Source organism: Neodiprion virginianus, chromosome 5 (genome assembly GCF_021901495.1).
Source record: "Neodiprion virginianus isolate iyNeoVirg1 chromosome 5, iyNeoVirg1.1, whole genome shotgun sequence".
Classification (NCBI taxonomy): Eukaryota; Metazoa; Arthropoda; class Insecta; order Hymenoptera; family Diprionidae; genus Neodiprion; species Neodiprion virginianus.
Window position 1 is genome coordinate 22639586 of NC_060881.1, and position 12000 is coordinate 22651585.

Sequence of the window (12000 nt, forward strand, 5' to 3'; positions counted from 1 at the left end):
TGTATGTGTTTTTAGTATATATACTATAAATTATTTAAAAAGAAACGTAAACACTTTGGAGCGATTTGTCACGATTTGATTGTTGATGCTTAATTTTTTAAGACGGTCCCCCTATTCCCTTAGAGATCCCGACCGGTTATTCCGATGCAACCCTGCAGTGCGGAATTTCACATACGACATACTAATATTTCATTTATTTATTTTTTTTTTCAACGACTTCTACACGATGCATTATATGCATTGATATATTATGTGAATATATACATTTTTATTTCTTCTCTAAGTCTAACGACGTTATTCTTTCTTTTTTTTTTATACCATCGCACGCGATTTCAAGTACATATCTATATAATATGACGTATAGTTTGAAGTACAATATTGGTGACAAATTGTTTTATAGATATTTGGTTTTCATTTTCCGTTCTATTTTTTTAACATTAGTATTATTATGGTTATTATTGTTATTGTTGTTGTTGTTGTTGTTGTTGTTGTTGTTGTTGTTGTTGTTGTTGTTGTTGTTGTTGTGGTTGTTGTTGTTGGTGTTGTTGTTGTTGTTGTTGTTTTTATTATTATTATTATTGGCACCGTTCATTTCTACGTTTTTATCCGGAACGCGAAACTTTGTTGACTTCGATTTAGTCGATAGAAGAAAAGAATAAATACATGATGTTAGAAAGAATGAGTGACAAAAGATATTGCACCCATTTCGTCGTCTTGTATTATTTATTAACAAAGGGTGCAATTTGTGTATCAATGTAATGTAGGTTGGTTTGTAATATTTTTGAAAATTGTCAATCCCCGCACGTATATAAATGCTGCACTATTGATTCTTGTTGTGTGCGAAATTTTCTGCTTGACTTCTGTGTGTGTATGCGTGCGTGCGTGTGTGTGTGTGTGTGTAATAGATATTCAAATGATTGGAACGATCGGAAAATGAAGAAGGCTCCGAAGTGTTAAAGTATTCCTAATTGTAAGATGTATAATAGACATATACGCAAGACGAGTGCGGGCTTTTATTTATTATAAAGTAAGTATATATGGAAAGTAGCCTGGTTAATGTGTGTCTGTGTGTGAATATGTGTGCGCTGGACTGTTTCATAATAGGGCAATATTTTTATCTAATGTTTTTTTTCTCCCGAAGAAGGATATATATATATTGTTAATTTTGACTGAACTGAAAATTTTCCCAAGCTGAAGGAATAATTTAACTCACGCGTAGAAGAGGTTTTTCTACTAATGCTATGTTCGCGTGGTTCTTTTCCATTTGTAAAAATAATCGTGTAATGTGGTTTGAACAATGGGACTGGCGCAATTTTAATATAAATAGTGACATGCTATTGTTGTTTTTCAACAAAAGATACGAAAATGCCTGCTCTCGCTAATATCTGATTTCCGGTATTGTCGACGCGTAAAGAAAAGTTCGCTATAAGTTTTGAAGATAATTCAATCATCTCCAAGATGGCGTCTATGAAATTTTTTCAAACGTTATTCAAATGGGGAAAAGACATAATACGCTCTTGATATGACTTGATCTAATAACCCTGTGTTTCGGAAGGATTTTTTTGTACAGCAAAAACGAATACTTAGACCCAGATTCCGGCTGATAAAAAAAAAAAAAAAAAAAGTAAATAAAAATAATAACGTTGCTCTAATTTAAAACAGTCTAACATGTGTATTACAATCTGTGATCGCGTTACCGCTTCCGGTGATTAATAGATTGATTTCTATTTATTGTTAGATATTATACCGGATTTCTAAGCTAATAGCAAAGTCCCCGCGTTATATCCATATATCAGTCTATCCAATGTGTCAGTGCCTGCAGGTAAATACTACCTCGTTACATAGGTATATAATATTTGGTGTCGTATATATGCGTGTGTGTATATACATACATATGTATACATTGCATATAATGTACTACGTAGGTATAATATAATAGGCGTTACACGCGCGTACGCAGGCCTGGGTCGTCTAATCGTAAGTAAGTCGTATTAATCGCCACCTTGACTACCTAACAAGTCCGTATGTTCCAGACCATACCGTCTTCGTGCCCAGTATCAACACCGTGTGCCGCTGCAGTCTTTGAAGATGGGAAATTATGACGATCGGGTATAAAATTTTAAGGAGCAATGGTAATGATTACAAACAATTATTAATCCCTGGTTTTGTCGAGGGTGCGCGGAATCATGCCAGATACACATTCACAGGAAAATACGCCTGGTTCTTTTTCTGTTCTCGCGCGTTTGTCATTGGTATAAAAGAAAAAGAAAAATTGCGACCATCGTTCTTCCAAGCAATTGTCAAATATATTTCCGCGCGCTGTTTTTTTTACCATGGTATTAATTCGTGTTCATCTATATAATAGACATATATTCATTATTTTACTTCGGGGTATGGTGCACGTGTATTTATCGAATAACCTCTCTTCTCCATATTGCATGTATCTGCGCACGCGCGCACAAACACCGACACACATATATAAATATCTATATATGTATATGTATATACGGTTCGGATCGTCAATATGTACAATATTGCATTTCATCAGTCTAAATGGTTACCTTATTTTGTATGTATATATGTATATATTATAGGGTGTCTCGAAAAAGAAAAAAGAAAAAAAAAACGTTTTTCATACTCCTGCCCCTTAAAACTTGAGTTTTGATAGAAAAACGTAATTCTTGCGTAGGGAGTGCTCTGTGGCCTAAGTGTTTCTAATTACAACAGCCTCTTGACATCTATGACGAAATTTTTGGAAGGAAAAATTCTAGACCGTGAGGATTGTGTTTCAAATTAAGAGAAGCAAAATTTCATTAAGTACATGTTTTTTTTTTATTACTAATTTCTGTACTTGTTTTTCTCTCTCTCTTTTTTTTTTTTAATTTTGAAATTACAAGGAATTAGAAATTGGGAATAAAAAAGAAATTTTATGTAATGAAATTTTGTTTCTCTAAATTTGAAATACAATCCCCATGGTCTCGAATTGTTCCTTCCAAAAAGTTTGTCACGGACGTTAATTGGCTGTTACAATTCGAAACGTCCAATGAGCGGCGGCTTCCACTTAAGCTACAAAGCCACCTCTTCCCGAGAATGTTTTTTTCTATCAAACCTCAAGTTTTGAGTTTGGTTTATATTATTTTATTTTTTTTTTTGCCCTTATGAGAAACCCTAAGACATACATATATATATAATATATGTATGTATATATATTTATTTACTTATTCATTTATTTATTTATTTGATTTCCTAGTTTTTGACGGTCATTGTTCGTTACTATTAGAATTTTTTTAAATTTCTTCATTTCATGATTTTTATTACAACTACGGTTCAGTCCTCGTCATTGCCATATTATCATTGCAATTCATTGCGGAAAGAATACGGGACACTGCTGTACGAGTTTCATCGCACACTGCAATAATTATTGACGATCGCACGCGTCCATGATTATTTTTCCTGCCTCCCTTTTCCTCGCCCTCCAACCATAATTATTATTTCATGAAAAATCATCGTCATACGATCAGAAATTTTTTTAGCGATCAGTTTGTCATTCAAAAAACAGTTGCACATTTTTTTCTCCTAGGTCGTAATGAGAGAGAATTCAGAAGATACTAGTAGTGATAAAATAATCGTCGAAGAAGCGGAACGCGATGCGACACTTGCTTTGAATATACGCATACATACGGTAACTAATTATCGTGTGTTGCATTAACCGCAAAGTCTTTGATGCATCGGACGATCGTCAACTTTGGAATACAATTACTGACCCATTCGAAGGATAAGACAACCCTATACGTATAATAAGGGTCGGGTAAATATCTGTAGTATGACCTCTGCGTTACACGATAATAATCTACAATATCTAAGCTCGATTGTTTGCTGCGTTCCCTTATACCCTCCCATTTCGAAAATCCACCTTTCTGTCGTACTCTTCTGATAATAATGCACCATGAGAGTGAGAAAAAGAGATTGAGAGAGGGGATAGATACGTAGGTAGATAAAATATTTGTACAGGAGAGAGAATCTTAATGTGAAAGGTGTAGAACGAACATTCAACTTTTGTAGATTACAATGATAACTTATTCATTACACCCGCATCGTGTCCGAGTTCAGATCTAACAGGTATACAAAGTACACGCGGTATTCAAATAAAATCAATTCTACGCAGCAACGACGTCGTCTCCCCTTATCGTGGCACAAAACGAAACGTCAAGTTTCCAATGTTTATCTCTTTCTCTCACTCTCAAGGTGCGTCACTATACTATGTATTGCGAGCAACGTACACGAAGCACACGCGCTCACCATGCCTACCTATGTATGCATTACTGCCACGTGGTTAATTTTAAGCCACCTAAAGAGTTTTCTTCTCTCTTCCTTTCCATAACTTGTTCTCTAATTATCTATCGTCGCCTGTTTCCTCTAATATTATTGTACCTGCCCATTGTACGTAGGTACACCGAAACCCCGATTTCGACCACAGCATGGGACCTCTGGTGATGAAAAAATCGGTATTGCGTAGACCCCCCACATTGCGAAATCAGGTACGTCGGAATCGGAGTTCCAGCACGTGTATCGGAGCATAGTGTAAGGAGTACGTTGTGTTCCAATAGAGGACCAATTTTCGTACAAGGTCGCGCAATCCGCCAGTTGACGTCACGGCGAGTCACGGTTAGCCTACAGCGCACGCGCATGCACGCGTAAAAAATACAACATAACCTCAACTACAGCGTTGATAAATGCATTGTTTAGTTAAGGGTTGTAAGAATCATGGTGGGAGCTGGAGAGGTGAAATTATTCGAATTTCCACTACGCGTGGACACAAGAATTTAGTCAACGTTTCACGTGTAACATTCCAGCCCATCTCTGAATCTTTCAACAGCTTTGAATTGACCGTTTGTTGTGACGTCAACTGTGGGAACTTTTCTATTGGTTCGTCCGAAAAGCTGCGTTGTACCACACCTGACTCCTCGCACCATGCATCAGAGCATCTTATATGAATAATATTTCGTAATAACGACTTTAAAAAAACCGTACGAAAAAACAAGTTCAACTTTTTAACGTTCGCGATATATTAAATTGAATACCTACATCCCCTAAGTCTGTTTTTTTTTAAACTTTTTTTTTTTTTTTTTCCTCTCATTTTAGCATTTTTTCTGATACCTAATTTTTCTTAAATTTTAAATTTAAATATTATATAGGTACTACATGAACACTGGTTTTTCTTAAACTTATGTTTCAGTGAAAAATCAACCATATTAATCTATATGATATAGCTATGTCCTATATGTATGTATACATACATGTACTTAGTGAAATCCCTCAGTTTTGACACATTATATGTATGCAGATATATATATATGTATATTGTATACATATTTTTTCTTTTACAATTATCATTTTACTTCTATTTGCAACGCTTCTTTAATCTAGAAACCCATTTTTTTTGCATTTCGTTTTTTCCCTTATTTTTTTTCCTTTTTTTTTATTTTTTTTTTTTAAATTCATTTTTTCTTTTTGTTCAACATTTATTATCATTTATCACTTTGGTCAGCTGCAGTGCATGTAATGAATAATCCCACGAGCGACGCACATACGAAGGTATATGTATTATATATATCCGATTTTGAATCGTTATTATTGATATTTTTTTTTCTTCCTTATATTTTTTTCTTAACTCACCTAATATATGTAATCCATATCACGATAGGGATAGTCTTTGTTTTTATGTATATATTTACTTACTCGTTTATTAATTTATCAATATTTCGCAAAGTAAAACTTTCGCGTTTTCTTCGAAATCGCGCCGAAGCTGAAGGGTTTACGGTATCCTTTGAATCTAATCGCAACAGGGTACCCGTGAAGTAGAATTTCTTTTCAATTCTAATATTTGATCAATATACTTCATCTTTCAAGATGCATGTTGTCTCGATTAAGTACCGTAATGTATTGTACAATATAACTCTACCTCCCTCCCGATATAATACATGTATATATATTATATATTATATTATATATTATATTATATATATACACATATTTTATATTCCTGCTGCTTATTGTGAAAAGTGAAACAGTCCTTATAACTCGCCTACGGTTTGTTATCTACAAATAAATCGGGGACCAGATTTGGCTAAGGGGTTTAGGCTGAGGGTGTGTCGAATTTGCGCGTGATCCCTTCAACGTACGACAATAATAATAATAATGATAAAAATAATGATAGCAATAATATTAATAATAATAATAATGATAATAATAATAGCAATATTGGCGAGAGAGAAATTATGCTCCTTTCGCATCTCGTATGAATGGGGGGGGGGGGGGGGAACCCATCTCGCACTCCATAGGCTCTGTCCTTGTGTACGTGTGTGTGTGGGTGTGTGTCAGAAAGTGTTTTGCGCGCGGGTGTGTACTTATGTAGAGACAAGGAGGATATCTCTCCTCTACCGTTGCTGTCCGGCAGCGCCGCCAGATCCGCTGCTCGCGGTGAGGTTATGATGGGGTTTAAAACTATGAATAATCTTGACGTGAGCAACCATATTGTCCTTCCGCGTGAACTCCTTGAAGCATACGGGGCAAGGATAGTACTTGACGTTCGGTTTGTGGGAGGTGACGTAGTGACGGCAGAAGTTGCTTATGTGGGTGTACGTCCTCTGGCATACGGTACACCTATAGACGTCGCCCTCCTTGACGCAAAAATCCCTAACCGAACCCTCGGACCGCTCGTTCTCGACCTTGAACGAACTCTCAAAGTCGCTTTGACTTATCTCTGACTCGGCCGATACCAAGTTGAATATGGCACTGCTGCTTAGATTATGCTGATCTTTGGATTGTAATTTTTGGTCGGACGACGACTCGGACTCGAAATTATCCCCCGCCGTCTGGTGGAGCTGCTGATGATGAGTTTCGCTTCCCGGTTGCTGCTGTTTCGAGCTTATCGTCGCGTCGTATTCCTTCCGGAAGCAACGCTCGAAGTCTATGCGGATCGACGGCGACGATGCGGATGCCTGCTGCTGCGTGTGAACCCCGCTGCCGGCACCAGTCGACGAGTCTTCACCGATTTCTGCAAAATTTCATCAAACTGATATGTCTTTAACGAACGCACCATCGCCACATAATGCAGACCAACAATCTTTACATTTGCAATGGATCTGTACACATGCGTTTAGACACACCCCGCGATTCCTCACCCCACGGTTGAAATGAACTTTGAAAATTCTTCCAATAATCGAAAATTACAGATGCTCGATACTTGAACACGTTTCCGACCGATGGTCAAATGGAAAGAATCATTCCTTGACTCTCGTTTATCTACTGGTACTACTACATTATGATTTTACTCGAGGGACAGAAATTTCGTAATACGAGTATTTTTGTGCAAAAAGACGTGCACGGTTGATTCCTTTAGCTTATTGGTTGTTCGAAATAAAATTTTATTCCTTCTCTTTTCTCGTTACTAGACGATCGGTTGTCTTCGTATGTGTAAACGCATATACAGATTCATATTCTTTTAATAAAGACCACTGTATAATAATGTAAAAATTTCAATAATAAATATGTAAACAAATCAATTAGAAAAAATAAAAAAATAAATCAAATATATAAATTAAGTAATTTGTGGGGGGAAGCAAAAGGAAGGGTAGAGCCAGCAAAAGTTACTGTGCTTATTACTCCACATGTGTTTCTTTCTTTCCTTTAATTTTGTTTAATTTTATTACATTTTCTTTCCTTTCTTTTTTTTTTCATTTCGTTCCTTCGTTAAATTTGCCTTAAATATTTTTCTCTTTCTTTGATATAAATCAGATTATCATTTAATGTTACAAGTTTTTTTTTTTTTTTCCAGTTTAAACTTTCCCTCTCTGATCCTCCTCGACTAATACAGAAAAGCTACTTCTTTCTCTCTCTCTCTATCTATCTATCTATCTCTCTCTCTCTCTCTCTCTCTCGCTCTCTCTCACACACTTTTTTCTGTTTCTCTGTAGTTCGCATTTTTTCTTTCTCTTTATAACTCGACATTCGAAAAATAAGTAGTAAGAATACACGTATGGAAAATTCTATCGACAATATGAAAATTCATTAGAATAATGAAATTAACAATTTCATCTCTTTTGTTCTGTTTCTTTTTTTTAAAACGGCTGGCCTTCCCCTATAGTCTTTCGCTTCCCCGCGTAAAGGCATCAAAAAATGTGACTCAATTCTCAACTCACCTGCGCAAGGAAAAAAAATCATGAAATATATATATAGATATATATATAACAAATATCACTGTATTGAAAAATCTTCGATCTTCGTTATCATCATATATATATATGTGTATATATATATGTGTATACATATATCTTTGTACATCACTTATTTTTTCTTTTTTCATTTTTCTTTTCTTTCTTTTCCCTTATTCTCGTCGTTTGAACGGCCGATAAAGTGATACCGAGTAACGCGCGGGATTTTTTTTTTTTTTCAAGCAACATACAATTGCAATATATTGTATCGCCGTCGTTATACCATTATGTATAAGCGACGTAAACGAGCGTTATACTATAAGTTAACCAGCGTTTATAAAAAAGTAAGCACCGCTAGCTGGCTCCACCCCCTCCTTTTACCAACAACCAATGACAAGAAAAGTGTTTGTATTTTTTGTTGTTTGTTTTGGCATAGAGAATTAAAAAGGTTGGCTATATATTCATTAATTTATTAATACATTAAATAATTAATTAATCAATCAATCAATCAATCAATCAATCAATCAATCAATCAATCAATCAATCAATTTGTTCGTTTGTTTGTTTGGGTTTTTCAGACTATCATTTTCTTCTCTTCCTCATCTTCTTTCACGTTTTTCATTTATATAGTTGGGTTATTTTTCTCGAAGATGCTGTACGTGTGTTTGGGCGAGATATAAATTTGCAACTGTCTGCAAATTTTATGCGAGAGAAAAAAGATCAAAAAATCATATACGTTATTCGAAAGGTAAATTATTCCCATAGACGGACTGTATCAGGGTGTTGCCTAGCTGTCCTTAACCGCGGGGTGAAAGTACAAGGTTGGAGGGGGTCAGGGGTTTATCCATCCATAGTGATCGCCTTCCACGCCCTTGAAACCGGCGGAAGAGAAGCAAGAACCCCGTTCTTTGCGTATAATAATGAAAACGAGCCATTCATTGCGATCGTTTTTTGAATCCCACCTGCCAGTGGCATAAAAATATTCCAATTTCTTCTTCGAATCTTTAATCGAAAATGAAAAAGAAATCTGTTTCACCTGGCTTTGGTCAAATCTTCAAAAAAAATAAAATCCCTCCTCGCTTGTGACAAGTATGGACTAGGATTGAACAATTTTTCCCCCAAATATTGAAAAAAAATTTTCCGATTTTACCAGAGTCATAACACAGATTTAACCTCCAACTTCAACACAAGACCAAGAAATTGACAGTCATCAGAATCGAACAAATAAAGAAATGAATACGAAAGATCTGAGTGAGCAGATGGTACGAGAAGGCTTACAGACAACACCCTTAATTTTTGCAGCGATTGTTGATAAGAAAATTTGAATAATCATATGATTTAACAAGTAAAAAAGGGTCAACAAGAAGATGGTGATTTGTGAAAATTGGGGGGGGGGGGGGAGATAGTCTATCACGCGTCGGAGAGAGGCGACCGTGACGACGAAAAATTAAGGCAAACAAACGAACAACCAAACAATTCATTATGCAATCGTAAAATTCCAGTATTAAAAGGTAGTATTGTGGGTTGGATGATACGTGCGTGTGTGCATTTGCGTGTGTATGTGTGCGTGTACACTTGTATGTTTATTATTAGTGTGTAGTGCGCGTGATTATTGGTGTTTTTTTTTTCTGCTTAAATTTTGATCGTGTTTTCCTCATTGTTGTATAAAGGTTAATAATTATTACAACGCTTCGAATAAGCTAAGAGTATGACCGCGGAACTGTTGTAGAAAAAATATGTTGAAACGTGTTGGGTCAATTAGGCATTTGCAAAGACTGCGGTCCTTCTTCCCTCCCTCCCTCCCTCCCTCTCTCTCTCTCTCAGGCCCTTACAAAATTCATCTATTTCATTAACGGCATAGCTTTCACAGAACACACGTATCATACTCTTAGCGTAATAGCGTATAGCATATAAAAAGGCATTAATTTTACACACCATGCATGGTATAATAATGATAGTAATAATAAGAACAATAACAATAATAATGGCAATGATATAACGATAAAAGTTATTTTTATATTTTATGGCTTTTTCACTGACATTTTCTTCTCACACTTGGTTCTATTTTTTTTTTTTCCCAGGTATAGAAGGCTTATATACGCAATATGCATCACGTACGTACAAAATTACATCTATAGTTAATTGCACTTGATATATACCATCATCGTCCTATAACATTAATAATAAACGTAGTGGCGTAGTTGCGTATTAGTTCATAACTAATATGTCGTATTTTAAACCACTTCAATTTTACTGAGAAAGCAAACAAAGTCGATCGTCAAATGTGTTTCTCCTTATAAAACAAAAATCACATCCGTACATTTAATGGAGATTGCAACTAACGAACCGGTATATAAATTAACTTCCCGGAAAAAGTATTCATATAACCAATGAAACGACGTTACACACGTATGATGAATAACTTTCCACCTTTTCTCGACGAGACTTATTACATACAGTCTTGTCAAGTCGTATATGCTCAAACTTTTCCGTATTACCGTACAGGCTGATGATACAAGAGTAGAAAAATAAAAAGTCACGCTCATTGATTGAACGCTGATACAAAAATATAGAAAAAATTGTCTACAAGGGATAGGTACACTGCTTGAAATTATTACAACCGCAGGGGGGGGGGATTTTTAACTTTAGATATAGTTGGTAAAAACTTCGGGGTATAGATTTGGGGGGGGGGGGTTCATCTCCTGTAGGTATGTACCCATCTGAGACCAAAGTATCGCCGGATGTTTAAGTCACGCACAATATGAACGCGAGCGTATTTGTTGATAGATCGGTTACATATAGAATATTAACACGCTACTACACTTTGATTTGCATGGAGTTTATGTACAGATTATATCCGACGACAAACGTTGAATTAATAGGTAGGTACATATTATGTTAGGTATATTATACGCGTTGCGTACGCTAGTCGGGGACCAGGTTAGTAATACATACTAATAATAATGATGATAATAATAGTAATGATGATGATGATTATAATGATCATAACAACAACAACAACAACATTACGGTGTCATCGAAGTATTATTTCAGCTGAGTATGAAAATGATGGGTTATATTATGTATTTATCGTTAAATGATAAGATGCAAGTATCTAGTGTGTCGCCTCTTACCTTGCTGGAAACCTTCGCTTCCCTGTCTACTAGGCGGCCGAGCAAATGTCTCGTCTGGAGCTGAAATTAAAAGTAAGAAACGAATCGAATTATTATTTGTCTAGAATCGAGGAAATTCCAATAACAGGAATTTACCGAATTAAAGAGAAACCAATTTGTGCGGTGGAAGAAAAATTGTGTAAATCAGTATTCGAAATTTTGATTCAACTAACCAACTCGAACGCGAATGCTTATCGTAAAAACATTTTCTTTTCCGTTTTGTAACAACTTTAATCGATCCACTCACAATCAATCGTGGTGAATATCAATCGCAGTGGGTATATGATACAGAGGTCTCTAGATCCCGCCTACAGACACTTTTTAACATCCGCATTTATGCAGTCCACGAAACAAAAAAAAAAGAAAAAAAAGAAGGTTCAAGAAAAAACAAGGAATGGCTAAATATTTTCGACCTGGGGTAGATAGATTCAGAGTTTATCTTGCCACCTCCTCCTTCGATAACCAGGAAACATCGCCATCGTGTCACTTTCCACCCGCGAACTTCGCAACAATCCACGTTACGATAGATGTAGATGTAGGATGTATTTATATATGTATAGTGTGAATATGTAGATATAACCCACTACTTCGCAAGTAGGTAAAAACCAGTTTAT

At 35.8% G+C, this 12000-nt stretch overlaps 1 protein-coding gene across 11 annotated transcripts in view; it reads right to left on the bottom strand.

The window, feature by feature from the left end:
- LOC124305832 (protein tramtrack, alpha isoform) overlaps positions 1–12000 on the bottom strand; it is a 55295-nt gene that overhangs the window by 24811 nt on the left and 18484 nt on the right. For 10 of the 11 annotated variants that reach the window (XR_006908457.1, XR_006908458.1, XM_046765728.1 and 7 more), the window contains exon 4: positions 11348–11407. Coding sequence is in view for 9 of the 11 variants with exons in the window: in XM_046765728.1 (XP_046621684.1) it covers positions 11348–11407 (60 nt within the window). In the remaining 2 variants the exon portion in view is untranslated. Of the gene's footprint in view, positions 1–5061; positions 7058–11347; positions 11408–12000 lie in introns of those variants that run through there. The other variant, XM_046765729.1, reaches the window with a different exon arrangement.